General features: G+C 41.5%; 1 protein-coding gene across 2 annotated transcripts in view; it reads right to left on the reverse strand.

Annotated features, from left to right (window-relative positions):
• ERGIC1 (endoplasmic reticulum-golgi intermediate compartment 1) overlaps window positions 1–16,136 on the reverse strand; it is a 155,433-nt gene that overhangs the window by 48,040 nt on the left and 91,257 nt on the right. Inside the window, exon 3 of one of the 2 annotated variants that reach the window (XM_027841913.1) lies at window positions 12,987–13,059. In XM_027841913.1, the coding sequence (XP_027697714.1) occupies window positions 12,987–13,059 (73 nt within the window). Of the gene's footprint in view, window positions 1–1,087; window positions 1,126–12,986; window positions 13,060–16,136 lie in introns of those variants that run through there. The other variant, XM_027841914.1, reaches the window with a different exon arrangement.

Raw genomic sequence — 16,136 nt, forward strand, 5'->3', positions numbered from 1 at the left:
TGATACTACTACTACTAGTACTACTACTACTACTGCTACCACCACCATTTATATAGTGTCTACTATGTGCCAAGCACTGTGCTTTACAAATATTATCTCTTTTGATCATCACAACAACCCTGGGAGGTAGGTGCTATTATTATCCCTGTTTTACAGATGAGGAAACCGAGGCAAACAGGGGAAGGAGACTTACCCAGGGTCACATAGCTAGTAAGTGTCTGAGGCTGGATTTGAACTCAAGAAGATGAGTCCTCCTGACTCTAGGCCAGGCACTATATTCACTGCACCACCTAGCTGCCCTAAAAGTTAATTTTGTTTTTAAAACTACCTGAGTAGCTTTTGTAAAATGTTTTTTTTGGGGGGGGGGGGCGTGTTAAAATAACAACAACCCTGGGCTAATTAATTCCATGGTCAACAGAACTAGGTTGTGCTAACAGGCAAAATAGCTACTATATATGGTAGTTGAAAGAATTCTGTCTTGACAATGTTGGAATCTGGATTACATGATTTCCTGCTGCCCCTTCCAGACCTATCAGTTTCTGAGTCTGTGAGCTAATCGCCTGGCCCTATTAATTCAGGCAAAGGCCCAAATGTCCTCTCCAAGCAGGTCTCCCTTCTTCAGTCTTGCTCCTTGGTAAATGTCATTTCTCCATATATTCTGGCAGTACCAGGAAAAGGGAATAGAGCTAGCCCTGATCCTCTGGAGCATCCAGATAAACCCGTAGAGATAAATGCCCTTCCCTCAGGTCGAGCTCACATTTTAGGCCCCGAAATAAATTGGACACGTTAAAGACAAGGCTAGGTAACAAAAGGTCAGAAAAGCACATGTACTCTGTGCCTGTTTCTGACCCTACCACCACAAAGCTGACAACGAACAGGCAGAATCATTAGTAGGTCAGCTGAGGTGTGGATTGTTTTCTCCTTAAGCCAAATGCCCCTCCTAAGGCCTCAGCACCCAACAACTGCCTCCTTCTCATGAAATCTTGACTGTCATGTATTTTATGGTGACTAATAGGATGGTCATGTAGGGAGGGGCCCCAAGCTTCCCCTCTGAGGCTGAAAAGGTTCTTCCTATGATGCTACTTACCTTCCTACCTGGGCTGGAGACATACCTTTTATGTCTTATTGAGAGATTACGGAGATTAAGTCACACCTTGCAATCTTCCATGGAGAATGAGCTCACTCAGAAGCAGCATTAATCCCCAGGAGGGAGGCTACATGACCTCACCTTTTCAGGCCCCAGGGGGCTGCTCCAAGCACAATCCCCAGCCAACCCAGTTTCATAAGACTCTCAGTAAAATGGCAGGGTGCCCAATTCCCCTCTGTCTTTGGCATTTCCATGACACACCCAGCTGGTGCTCTAGAAAGGGCTAAGAGCCCAGCCTTTCGGCCCTTTAAATGCTACCAAAAAAAAAAAAAAAGGCACACACATGCCAAGGTAAGGGATGGAAAATGCATTTGGCCTCCAAAGGCCTTCCTTCAGTCTGGGGCTGGGGAAGTTAATCTGTGTTATGTAACACTCCATGTACACAGTGTTTCTCTATGGTTCCTTCTTGAAGGACCTCAAGCCGCTACATAAACATCTATTGATTATATCTACTACGGCATCTGGACGAGGTAAATGCAGTCATCTCCGTGATATATTGCCAATTTCTCATTCCAGGCTGGAATCTATTTGCCACCCAACACATCCTGGAGCTACTATCCTTTGACGTACAAATAGTAGATGTAAACTAATTTGATTGGTCCAAGCCAAGCAAAATTGGAAAGATAAATCTGCTGCCAGAAGTCATTAGGTATGTATTTCAAAAACAAAAACAAATGACTTATGAAGCAGCAATTGCTTTGGATTTGCTGTTTCCCTACAGTCAGGGATAACTGAGAAAAAATGGGAACTAGAAATTCCTAGCAAGTGCATGGAGCTCCCTACAAGCCCCAGTGCTGGGAAGGCTCTATGTTCTCACTAAGGTACAGGCTGAGACTTAGGCAGCTGGGTTCATGTGACCTTCTCTGGGTTCCTCTGACAGCCATTATCTGTCATTTCCAGGTTCCCCTCGGAGGTTCAGATCTGTTCTGAGGGGATTTTAAAGTGTCTGGATAGAGCTATGGAACTGGCTAGATCCTTCCTTTCTCTGTCTAGGGAATTCTTGAGCGCTGAATTTGGAGTGAGGGGATCTGAGTTGGAATCCCAGCTCCAATATTTACTGCTTATATGTCCTTGGGCACCTCAATTTCCTCATCAGTAAAATGAGGGGGATGGAATAGATGATTTCCAAGGCCCTCTCCTACCTATACCCCTTCCTTGATACACTCTCTACCAGCAGCTACTGATAGTGGAGTAGACCCAACCCTGGTCTGGATGCCAATGAAAGGTCACCCAAAGCAATTGAACTACCATATGGGACAAGAGGTTCAGGTTCTCAATGACAAAGGAAACAAACAAAAATATTATACAACCACCAGAAAGAAACTTAGGAGTTAATACTTTAAATAATCCCTCCACCACCCTGATAAAGGTATTTTCAGACTGCTCCCATTTCTTGAACACTTCAATATTTATGGGGCACTTTCTCCTCAACAATTCTGTGAAGCAGTCAGTGAAAGTACAACTATCCCCGTTTTAAAGATGAGGAAACTGAGGCCTAGAGTCATTCAGGGGCTTGTCCAAAGGCAGCACACTCTAGTTACATGTTATAGCCAGGACTCAAATCCAGCTCCTCTGACTCCAAATCCTTCCTCTCTCCCCTTCCCCACCCCACCCCCCAATATACTGACACTATAAAGCTCCAGGAGCCCAACCTGAAGAATGGGTTAAACAGAATTGTTCATAGTTGTGTCCAAGCTGACTCTGAGGCAGAATTAGCCCAATTAGTTAGAATGCCTTCTTAAAGGAGTTAATAAAAGCATATTGGTGAAGAATAAGGAGTAGGGGGGAGAAGGCATTCCAGGCATGAGAACGACATGAGCAAAGGTGTGGAGGAGGGAACTAAAATGTCATACATAGGGGAGAAGCAAACAGTTTCATTTGGCCATGTAGGGGAGAGAAAAGAGAGATGAGATTGGAGAGGTATGGGGTGAATGGAGGAGGAGTGGCATTGGATGGAAAGCCTTGAAATTTGAGGCTGAGAAGTGAGCTGGATGACATCTATGGAAAACAATTTTATTTGCTTTTAGAAGAGCACTTGAATATTTCAGATTCCTGTTCAAAGCCACTGTACTGAATGCTTAGTAATTTGGTTGCTTGAAACTTACCATCAATGCAGTCCACAGTAAGATCTTAAGACTTTTTTGGCCTTAGCAATAAGATCACATAAACAAAGTACAAATGAGAATAGGATTCTTCATCTCCACCAAACTCCGGGAAGAAGGAAGCATACCCTTCTTTCTACTGGCCTTGCTACCAAAAAAGGGACATTAAATTATTTTTTAAAAACTGCCATGAAATCCATCTTCTTATATCTCTATAGCACAACTTCAGAGGCTAGGATGATGACAGCTCAATAATATAGCACAAGGATATTTGGGGGCTAGAAAGTAGCTCGGGGGTCACCTAATTCAACCTCAAGATCTCCTCTATATCATCCTTAACAAGAGGTCTCTCCCAGACTCTGCTGCAAAACCTCCCAGACCATTCCCCAAAGGCAGTCCTTTCCCCTTTGGTCAGGCAGTCTGTTAGGCAACAAGTGTTATTAAGGACTTACTAATTATGTATCAGGCCCTGTGCTAAGAGATCTGATTGCTAGAAATTTTTTCTCATATCAAGAAAAAAAAATCACATCACAAAGAAAAGATATGGGAAGATACTTCCCCTGCTCTGCTGCAGAGGATTGGGATGAGCATGGGTGTGAAGCATTGCATGTAACATCAGGCTTTTTTGATATGTTGATTGATTTTGAAGAATCGTTTCTTCTCTTTTTTCTCCTCTAGGGGGAAAATGTTAGAAGAGATAATCTGTTGGAAAAGGGAAAGGAGACTGATATAAGAGAAAAGCAGATGATATAAGAACAAAAGGTACCAATAAATATCATATAGATGATAAACAACTCCTCAACTTCCACCTATTATTATTGCTACTCCAAATTCTACTTTGGGGGGCCAAGTAGAACCAATATAATCCGTCTTCGTCATGACATTCCTTAAGAGGCCTGGCGACTGTTATGTCCCTCCTGTGTCTTTTCTTTTCTAGGTCCAATATTCCCAACTCCTTTAACTGTTCCCATATGGCATGGTCCCCAGGCTCCTCCCCATCCTGGTTGCCCTCTGTTGGATGCTGAAGAAAGGAAATAGGTCATTGCACTTGGCAGGAAAAATACTACAAGAAGGAAAGTGCCAAGAAACTTTAGGGGAATCAGATGGCTTCCATAAAGAGCTTATGGAACAAAAAGAGGTAGAAGCATTGCAATTAAAGTCAAACATCTGGAATTGCCTAAAATGGAACCATGTGGTCATTAATAACTGAGATTTATAGCATTTGGTGGTTTAGAGAGTCACATAAATACTGTCTCATTTGATACTCATATCAACTCTGTGAGATACATCTATAGACATTATTGTTTCCATTTTAGAGATAAGGAAACTGAGGGACACAAATGCAAGTGTAATTCAAAGATACATAGTAATTGGCAAAGTTGGGAATTAAACTCTGATCTTCTAACTTAATATCTAGTGCTTTTTCCTCCATACTCTTCTAGCTCTTTTCTTCTGATTTGCACCCGGAATATGACCCATATGTTGCAATATTGCTCCTTTCTAATTTTTAGCTTGATTATTGAACTTACTCCTTTTCCATTCTCCTCTCTAATTCCTTTCTTCTGACATATGGTACAACAGGAAGTGAGCACTGACAGCAATAAAAGTAATAAGGTGGGAGAGAAGAGTAAGGAACATGAGGGAAGAATTGCTAAAAGCAGGTGCTATGAATTCATCTTTCCAAACCTAAGGGCCTGAGTTAGAAAAAAGTTCCCAAGCCATTCCAAGATCATCCCCTAGTATCCCACTGTGTGACACAGAGCAAGTCACTTAATCACTCAGCCTCAGTTTCCTCATCTGTAAAACAGTAGCATCTACCTCACAGAGTTGTTGTGAGGAACAAATGAAATAACGCCCATAAAGCACTTTGAAAATTTTCAAGAGCTATATAAATGTTAATCTATTATTATTGTTATTATTATTAATTATTATATTGGTGCCAGGGTATTTTACATGGATCACCCACACTTGATGACAACAAGCCCCAAGAACCTCAAAACACCTGCTTCCTTTTGGCAGCAGAGAAAAGAGAGCTGGATAGCGCCCAACACGGAGAGATGACCCCATCATTCATGGAGGACGACAACTCTGTGGGCTTGAGAAGCAGGTAGAACAGCTGCTGGGTGTGTGAATCAGCTTTCCTGACACCTCCCATAAGCATTCAAAGATTATTATGTGAGGGAGTCAGACACCTGCCATCATTATTGTCATTATAACCTTTTTTTTTGAACTTGTCTATCACTTTACAGCTGATTCCCACACTTTACTAATACTGAACTCTACAGAACCCCAGTGAGGTTAGAAGACTTATTGTGTGCGCCTCACCTCCCCAGCACATTTTATAAGAAACAACATAATCAGCAAACTCAAATCCTCCACCAGGGCACGTAGATGGTGACCTTGAGTAAGGCCATTCTGGTGAAAGATAAGTTCTGGCAGGTTCTGCTCTGGGGAAAGGCTTCAAAGACAAGGCTGCCATCCAAGGAGCAGCCACCAAGGGGAAAGAGAGGTCTGCCCTCTAAGGACCATCTGGCTGAGCTCAGAGAAGTTCATCACCAGAGGGCCAGCTAGCAGGCGATCCATCAGTTGTTCAGGCCAGAGCAACTCACGTGGAACATCTACTCAGGCCTCTCATTTGTAGCCCTGACACCAACCTGTGTCCCTAAGTTCTTCTTCACTTCTCCCTGAAGCACAAATGAGGCCGAGAGAGCTCAGCACCTCAGTTCCCATAACGTCTATATCGGACAAAACGCCTAAGGTGAGCCTGATATTTTCACTGGCTCCAGATGAAAGGGACCTGGTTCATCTTTCCATCTGTTTCCCATTCCTCCATCTGGTCAAGGTGATGGAACTTGAAGTTCTGCTGGCTGTTTCTAGAGGTAAAGATCCCAAGGGAATCTCTTGGGACAATTCGCTAGACCTGAGTGGGGAAGCCTGAGGTTTGAACGGGGCCTGGAAGTGAGCTGCTATGGGACTCAGCCTCAGTGAGTTGGCTTCCATGCTAGCAGATAATGAGTTTGAAAACATTTATTGGCAAGAGTCAGCTCAGCGTAATGGATAGTGCTGGACCTGGAGTCAAGAAGATTGGGTTCCAATCTGAAAACATTTACTAGCTGTGTGACCCTGGGCAAATCACAGAATTTCTTTGGGCCTCACTTTCCTCAGCTGTAAAACGAGAGATTTGGCCTGATAACCTCTAAAGTCCTCCTACCTCTAAATTTCTGAGCCCCAGTGGTTGTTGCTGTTTTTTTTAAGATCATTTTTATTTCTGAATATAACCCTTTCCCCTCTCCTTTTCTCTCCTCCCCAGTGAGTCATCTCTTATAACAAAGAATAAATATGAGGGAGAAAAAAATCAGTTTAGCAGAACCTATCAACCAAGTTGGTTAGTACTCAATCAGTCAATCAATAAGCATTTATTAAGCACCTGATGTGTGCCAGGCACTGTGCTAAGCACTCTGAACTTACAGCTTCCCACCAGTGCAAAAAAGACATCTTTTCTCTGGGGTCCAGAGCAGATGATTACTCTCAAAGGAACTCAGTTGCTCCTTTGTGCCTTGAGCCCAGTGAATATACTGAACAGTAAAAAGGGGGCTGGGAAACCTGCAGAGAGGCATCCGCCCAACCCTCCTGAGATACCAAGAGGGTGAAAAAGCATTTAGTGTTACCTGATTACCACCAGTGAGGTCAGAACCGCTTAAACTGGTAACTCTGGCTCTGAAGCCCGGCTGGCGGGGCCACTTACCCAATGATAATTGATCGTCTGTCCTCTGTGGCAGAAGAGCCATGCCAGGGCAGTCAGTCTGCAGCGAGGTCAGCCTAAGCGCTCCTCCTAAACTGTACTTTGCACAAAATAAGCCTATTATGTCATCAACTTGAAAGTCACTGTTCTAACTGCATGCCTAGCTTAGGACGAAATAAAAGAGCAACACTTGTGTTTCTGTGGGTAATGACCTCCTTAGATCTGTGGAGAAACTCAGGGTATAAAAATGCTACTGCTGTTTGTCTTCATAAATGTCCCCACCACCCAAACGTACCCAGTAAGCTAGGAGGACCCTTGGAAGCTTTTCTGTCTTTTGATTAACAAGAGACCTAAATTAAGTGGCAGCTAAAGAAACAATGTGGTATAAAGGATAAAACAGAGGTCAGAAGGCCTGAGTTCAAATGTCACCTCTTTGAGAGCTCTGTATGACCCGGAGCAATTTATTGGCCTCTCTGTACCTCAGTTTCTTCACTTGTAAAAATAGGTGTGCTACTACTTGGATTTCCTGAACTTTACTGGGTTGTTGTGAGGAAAGAACTTAGTAAACTTCAAAGTGTTATAGAAATATGACTTATTTTAACCTGTTTTGCTTAACTGAGGATGGTGCAGTAGATAGAGTACTAGCCTGGAGTCAGGAAGACCTGAATTCAAATCTCACTTCAGACACTTATTAGCTGTGTTACCCTGGATAAGCCATTGTTTGCCTCAGTTTCCTCATCTGCAAAATCAAATGGAGAAAGAAATAGCAAAATACTCCAGTATCTTTGCCAAGAAAACCCAAATGGGGTCATGAAGAGTCAGACAGGACTGAAAAACAACTTGGCAAATTAACTGAGGGTGGGAAATGTATTTTATAATAGTTTTGTGTGTTATGTTAAAATAAAGAGCATCACTGACTTTTTATAGCAATTAAATTTTTTTCTCTTAAAATTTTTTTTAATATTTTTAAAAATTTTCATTTTCAAATTCTCTCCCTTCCTCCAGGCTCAATCCCCCTCCCATGGAATTTTTAAAGGTAAACTATTATTATTATTACTCTACACTCTACCTGTTTCTCTCATCTTCCCCACTACCACCTTTTTTGCATATATTATAGTAAAGAGCTTTAAGAACATGAGCTAAAAATATCATCTGATGGTCTGGATCCTTCATCAAAATATAACTGTTTTATAAACCATTCCCTCAAGGTCCTTCCTGGGAACCAGCTGTGATCTTGGTCTGCATTAAGAAAAGTAGAGCTTCCTAAATTGATTAAAGAAATGCAAATTAAAACAACTCTGGGGTACCACCTCACACCTATCAGATTGGATAATATGACAAAAAAAGGAAAATGATAAATGTTGGCGAACGTGGGAAAATCAGAACACTACTACATTGTAGGTGGCTTTGTGAATGGATCCAACCATTCTGGAGAACAATTTGGAACTATGCCCAGAGGGCTATAAAGCTGTGCATACCCTTCGATCCAACAATACTATTACTAGATCTGTATCTCAAAGACCATAAAGAAGGGAAAAGGACCCACATGTACAAAAATATTTATAGCAGCTCTTTTTGTGGTGGCAAAAAAATTGGAAATTGAGGGGATGCCCATCAATTGCAAAATGACTGAACAAGTTCTGTTATAATACTACTGTGCTATAAGAAATGATGAGAAGGCAGACTTCAGAAAAACCTGGAAAGACTTATATGAGCTGATGCTGAGTGAAGTGAGCAGAATCAGGAGAACATTGTACACAGTAACAGCAACATTGTGCAATGATCAACTTTGATAGACGTAGCTCTTCTCAACAATACAATAATCTAAGACAATTCCAAAAGACTCATGATGGAAACGCTATCAACATCCAGAGAAAGAACTACAGAGTTGGAATGCAGAGCGAAGCATACTATTTTCTCTCTTTTTTTTCTTTCTCATGGTTTTTCCCTTTTGTTCTGATTCTTCTTTCACAACATGACTAATGTGGAAATATGTTTAATATAATTGTACATGTATAGTCTATATCGTATTGCTTGCTGTCTTGGGGAGGGGAGAGAGAGGAAGAAAAAAATTTGGAACTCAGAATCTTATAAAAGTGAATGTTGAAAACTATTTTTACACATAACTCAAAAAAATAAAATACTATTAAGTGGAAAAAATAAAAGAAAATTATAAAAGAAAAAAAGAGCTTCAAGGAATGATAAGGCATGACTGTCCTGCTGTCCCCTGCCCTCAGAAGGCCACGTCATTCACTTCTGGGCAGTATGTTTTAGGATGGATGTTGATAAAGCTGGAGAGAGATCAACTATAATGGGAAGGGCCACTGGCTAACGTCAGAAGAGGGTCAGCTGAAGGAACTGGGGCTATTGAGTCTGGGGAAGAGAAGTCCTAGGGGAAACAGGAGAACTGTCTTCAAATAGTAGAAGGACTGCCATGTGGAAGAAAGATTACACTGTTTCTTTTTGACCTCAAATGACAAAACTAGGAACAGTGGGCAGAAATTGCTAAGAGACAAAATGTAGGCTTATTTTGGGGGGGGGGAACCTAAGAATAAAACGTATCTAAGAGTAGGACTCAGGAGGCTGTTTTCCTCTTATTGGAGGTCTTAAGGCAAGGGCCCAATGACTGACCACTGGTTCATTCTCAAAGAGGACCAATGATATTAGGAGGGTGATGTCTTGACTTGCAAATGAAATAGATTTAAGTGAGGCAGAGCTGTGCAAGGTCATCAGCCTCACTCTCTCCTCCACAGTCAATAGAGTCCAGTGGGCAAGACATAGGTCAAGACTACTGGCAATAGCTCCAGATACAGTGAGTGCCCTTGGCTTTTTTAAGCTAGGGTCTTTCCTAGGACCACTGGTTAGGCATATGGTAGACTGGATTTTTTTTCAGCTATCAGCTGAACTAACCATTCAATTCCCTTCTAGCTCTTAAATTCTGTGGTCTATGCTTGTTATTAATGGATGCTTAAGGATTAATGTGTTGTCTTTCCAAGATAAACTCCTGGCATTTTAATGCAAACAAAACTCAGAACAAAAAAAAATGGTGGCATTTTCTTAACTTACCAGTGGCAATTTCAGACCCTGTGTAAGGAAAGGAAAGATAATAGAAGAAGAGCTTTTAGGACATCTCAAATCAAGAAACAAAAAACTCTGAAGGGAGACGATAGCACAGCACACAGTGGTACTGACAGAGGGTCCCATATGGCCACCAGATAGAAGACTCTCAGTCTCCAAGCTTCTGCTTTCACTTTGGCACATCCTTGGAATATCTTTCCCTTCACTCTGGAGTTCCTCCCCATCTTTTAAAGCTTACCTCAAATGTAACTGTTTCCACAAAGCCTTTCCTGATCTCCTGTAAAAATAAATGACCTTTTACCCTCATCAAAACCCTTTATGTTAGATCTCTTTAATGTGCTTGTCATACAAAGCTGTGTATTATTGTTGTATTTGCCTTCTACCCAGAACTCGAGGGCAGAAGTATCCTAATTAAACTTTGTGTTTCCTTTAGCACCTGGTATAGTACCGGGGACAAAGAAGGTTGCTTAATAAATTTTTGATAAATAAATGAATAGGTATAAATACCTCAAAGGCCTGAAATTTTTCATGTGAAAGAGATGAGGTTAAAAAAAATAACCCCTAATGCATCACTGTCGCTCACAAGGCCGGCTATTTCCAACAACAGCCATTGCACTGTTCTCTGCATTCCCAATCACAAATAAATGGCTCTGTTGACCCTTGCCCTTGGCAGAGGACTCAAGCACACAAAGGTGAAAAGATGCAGGTTATCAAAGAATATAGAAAAGAAGGGGTAGCATTGACAATATGGAAAAGGTCTATTCTGCTGTCTTCAGTACTGAGGAGATTGAATAACTAGGATATGGTGCTTTTGTCAAGGCTCAGGTTTGGTTCCAGTCACTGAAGCCTCCTTTGTGAGACAGTGGTAGTATAGTTCAGTGGTGTAACACTAAAATAGAAAGGGATTCCTGCTGGCCACATACCGATTTAGAAAACCACAAATTAATATTATCTGTGTTGCATTTTATTTTATTTATTTTATAAACATTTCCCAATTATATTTTAATCTGGTTCTAGCCCTGCTTGGGAATTTGATACTTCTGGTGTAGTGGATAGTGCCCTGGATTTGAAGTCTGGAAGAGCTGGGTTCAAATGTTGCTTCAAATACTTTCTAGCTGTGTGACCCTAAGCAAGTCAGTTAACCTCTCTGGGCCTGAGTTTCCTCATCTGCCAAATGAAAGAGCCAACCTTGATGCCCTTAAAGGTCCCTTTCAGCTTTAAATCTATGACACTGTAAGAATTCTCCTTTCAGAGAGGACTCTGGCAAAGTTGTGCCATGGGAGAGAAGAGCAGTTAACACTTTATGTCTGACTTTACAAGCTACCAAGTGTCACAAATCAATTTCATAGCCATCATTTCATGCAGGATAGGTATAGAGTCAGAATGTCAAAGTTATAAAACTGAGGCCTAAAGAGGGAATAATTTGTCCATAATTGCATGGCCAGGTAAGTGGTAGAACCAAGACCAGCTTGGTGCCCTTTCCAACCTAATGCAGTCCCTGGACAATCCCATCTCCTCTCTGCTACCCTGGGTTAGCAGGTCTGGGAACAGGAACAGATCGACAGTGAAGATAAGCTCTCACCCTGGAGAACGAGGGGCCATTACGCTCTGAAGTAAGTGAATAAGCTTTAGGTCATTCATTGTTCCTTTCCTGTGTCAAAATTCTCATGGGCTGGTTTCTGTAAGTGGTAATAAAAACTAACGTAAATTCTCTTTTTCTGGGAACATAAGAGTTGGAATACCAAAATGTGAGATGAGACTAAGGATCATAGTATAATAGGGAAAGAGCCCTTACAACTCAGATGACTTGGGTTCTAATCCTGGCTTTGCCATTTATTATGTGACCTTGGGCAAGTCACAACCCTTGGGGGCCTCAGTTTCTGTTTCTAAAATAAGGAGTGAGATCATCTCTAAGGTCTGTCTTCTAAATTATACCTTGAGATGTGCCAGCCATTTCTAATTAAATAGGTCACGTGTGTGCACGTGCGTATGTGTATACAAGCCACTGGGAAATTTAAAAAAGGGGAAAGAAATAAGAAACAACACACATCACAAGCAAAAAACCCCAAAGAAATCATGAAAATTTGAGCAAAACACAACAACACAAACAATACCAGAACTATGGCAAAGGTTGTACCCTATGATTGGCTGCTGGTCATAAACCCCTAAATGATGTGGGCAATGAGACTCCAACCAAGTTCTAGGTCGGGGATGTCAGCTCTCAATCTGTAACCTCCTGTTTCTAATTCCATTTTAGAAGAGGAGTTTTATGTGACCATGATTAGATAATTCCAATGGAATGTAGAGTTAGGCACATCCTAATGAGTTTACTAGGAGATTATGAAGGCGATGAATAATTCTAGGAATTGAGTATGGATTCACCCTGCGTCAAACCCTGTCAGGAAGCAGAGACTTACTAGTAACTAAAAAATGAGAACATTCAAACAGGAAAGAGAGTTCAAGGGGAAAAGGCTTTGATGTGAAAGCCGAGTGTAATGTGCCTGGAACTTCCCCTTCTATGAAGGAACTTTTTCTTTCATATAGGATCAAATATTCACTGATTCCCAGGAAAAAGCTCTCATGTAAAATGTGAGGAAACAGCCTAAGTGGACAAACTTTATACATTTTCTAGGGAGACCCAGAAACTCCAAAGCATCTATGCTGCGTAGTTACTAAATACAATGGAGGGTTACATCAGACTTAAAGACAAACATACCAATATACCAGAGACTCAGAGAGGGAATAAGAAAGACTGCAATGCTTCTCGTGCATTTGAAAAAAAAGAAAAATGAGACAACCAGCCAACAGAGGGTTCTCACCAGTGCAGGGTCAGAAAGGGGCTGCTGGCACGACACTCACCTCCCACCCCCTCTGAACCCCCAAAACATGATTCCCCGGTCAAGGAAACTTTACTTACACTTCAGTGGCTATGAATCCAGTGAGCTCCGAGAGGAAGAGGAACAGAATAAAGAGGCAACAGCAGACAGAGACTAGAACAAACAACATTGATGAGAAAAGGAATTAGGGATTTTAGGATCATAGGTGATAATGGTTCAATAATTTCATTTTTAAAGGCAGGGCATAAATGCCTGACTCAGTCCTTCCCTTTTACTTTAGCTTTTCCTTTTATTCAAAGAGTTTAGGTAGATATTCTCATTATTACCTACAAGATTAGTTCAGGGGCAAAAGCCTATCCCTCTCTTTCTCCCCAAAGGGATAAACAATAATAATTTTTTTTTTAAAAAAACCGATTCCATTTTGTATGCTGCTTTAAGGTTTACAAAGAGCTTTCCACATAACAATTCTGGAGGGCAGGCATTGCAAGTATCATCAGCTCTTCTTTAGAGATAAGAAATCTGAAGCTCAGAAAAAGAAAGTGACTTGGTCAAGGTCACATAGCTATTAAAAGCTGGAACTTGGATTTGAACTCTGGACTCCTCAGTCTTAAGTGAAGTGATCTTCCACCTCCCTTTGCCAGGAGGAAGTTACAGTTGGAAGAAGCTACCTTTGTCCATGCTAGTCCACTTCCTTAGCATAGTCACCTAGCCTTCCCAACTCTTTCCCATGGTGTGAAAAAACATTCCCTACATACATGTCTCAATTCAAGATATATATACTTCTATTCTATTCTATTCTTCAAGGCCTGCCTCATGTCATCTCCACAAAGTCATCCCCAACTATTGAGGCTCAGACTAACTTTTCTTTTCTCTGAACTCCTACAGATCATAGGAACCATGCCATTTACTTGGGGGTTTAATAGTAATATCTACTAATAATAGCTAACATTTATATAGTGCTTTCTATGTGCCAGTGCTTTACAATTATCATCTCATTTGAGGCTCACAACAACCCAGGGAAGTAAGTGCTATTAGATAAGGAAACAGAGGTTAAGTGACTTGCCCAAGGTCACACAGCTAGTAAGTGTCTAAGGCCAAATTTGAACTCAGGTCTTCCTGACTCCAGGCCCATCACTCTATCCTTGCATACTTCCATCCACTGTCCCCTACCTGCTTCTGTGTTAGTCTCATCTATATACCAGAATGGGAGCTCTCTGTGTTTTCTAAGTCAGTACTGCCCACAGCATAGTCCAGTCCATTGCAGGGCACAGGGGAGATGCTCAGACAGAGAGCAGAACCACAACAAAACCATTCTTTGGTATGAACATTAAAGGTGAAGTGATGTGCTGCCCCTTAGAGAAAGAAAGACAACAGGCAGGAAGCTGCCTCTGACACCTGAACAGACTGTGGATATGGATGTCAGAGGGTCCATGGTGCTACTGAGCTTCTCAAAGGACACAGGACTATGTGACCCCACGATGCATTGTTATTCATATATAAATAATATTAGTTTGAGAGAAAGTATGTATGATGTAAATGGATAGAGAATCAGCCTTGAAGTCCAAAAGGCTTGGGTTCAATTCCCAGCTCTGACATATATAGATTGTGTGACCCTGGGCAAGTCACTTAACCTCTGTTTGCCTCGGTTTCCTCATCTGTTAAAAATGGGGATAATAACGGCACCTACCTCCCAGAGTTGTCGTGAGGATCAAATAAGATAATTGTAAAGAGCTTAGCAGAGTGCCTGGCACACAGTAAGCACTATGTAAATGTTAGCTATTATTACTTAACCTTTCCATATTCCAGGCAACTTTCTAAGACTGCTGTAGAACAAGTGCCAGGTGGTTTTGGTAGACAGAATTTCCTCACTTATGAGTTATCTTTACCAACTAAATCAGAGTTCTGGTCCAATAACAACAACAACAACACTATTATTATTATCTTATACTTTGATAACACTTAAAAGGTTTCTAAAACACTCCTCAAAACCTACCCAGGGAGGTAGGTAGTACAAATAGTATTATCCTCACCTGAAATTAAGCAGGAAAAAGTGATCTGCGCATTGGTCATACAGCTAGAAAATGACAGTGCTAGGGACTGAGCCCAGGGCCCTCTTGACTCTAAGTCGAGATTCTCTGAACATCCCACATACCTGCTCTTGTCCATGAGTCCTTAACATGTGTGTGTATGTATGTATGTGATGGACTGTTTTTAATAAGCTGGTGAAGCCTATGGGCCCCTTCTCAGAATAATGTTTTTAAATACATGAAAACGAAACCAATTGTATGGAAATAGTTATCAAATTTTTTTTTTTTTGGCTAGGCAGTGGGATTAAGTGACTTGCCCAAGGTCACACAGCTAGTAAGTGTTATGTGTCTGAGGTCGGATTTGAACTCAGGTCCTCCTGAATCCAGGGCCGGTGCTCTATCCACTGCACCACCTAGCTTCCCCTAGATATCAATATTTTTAAAAGCAAGTTCATGAACTCCAGGTTAAGAATTCCTACTTTAAGGTGAACCACCCACTAAAATGTGAGTTCTCCATGGGATAAGGACATCGAGAATAAAATCAGCTGGACATAATGCCACTGACTCATTCAGGCAATTGGCATTTATTGAGAACAGCCCTATTAGGTACCTTGGGGAGAGTGGGAGGAGACAAAAGAGAAATTGAAACGATAGATGCTACCCTTGAGGAGTTTTCAAGGTGTTGTGTGCTCTACCCACAATTAGCTAAGGAAAGCCAATAGAAAGCAATACCTGCCCCACCCCTACACTCCCTGATATAATATAGCACACACAGAGGTGAGTCAGAGACGTTCTGGTGTAGGAGGTTCTTGAATGGACTTTTTAAATTCAGTGACTGACATGGATTGGCACTTAACTGTTCAGGGAAAGGGCTATTGTGTAAGAACAAAAAAACTTATCTTACCTGTTCATTCCTCAATATTCTATGAGGTGTACAACCAGGCCTGGTATATTCTATCTTATTACATCACTCAGGCCTGCTCTCTTTTCAATAGCAATGTAAACATGAAGGCCAACAAAATAACAAGCTACTTTGGTAATCTGGTCTTCCTCTTGGTGCTCAGGCTGGTTCAAATATGGCATTTACACACAGATGGGTGCTAAGGAAAATGGGAAGTGAAAAAAAAGAACTACCAAGTGAGGATGGGGAGCATCCCTAAATTCTTGCCAAGTCTTCTTTGCCTGGCAGTTAAGACACATTGA

Source organism: Vombatus ursinus, unplaced genomic scaffold (genome assembly GCF_900497805.2).
Source record: "Vombatus ursinus unplaced genomic scaffold, bare-nosed wombat genome assembly UNPS02014863.1, whole genome shotgun sequence".
NCBI lineage: Eukaryota > Metazoa > Chordata > Mammalia > Diprotodontia > Vombatidae > Vombatus > Vombatus ursinus.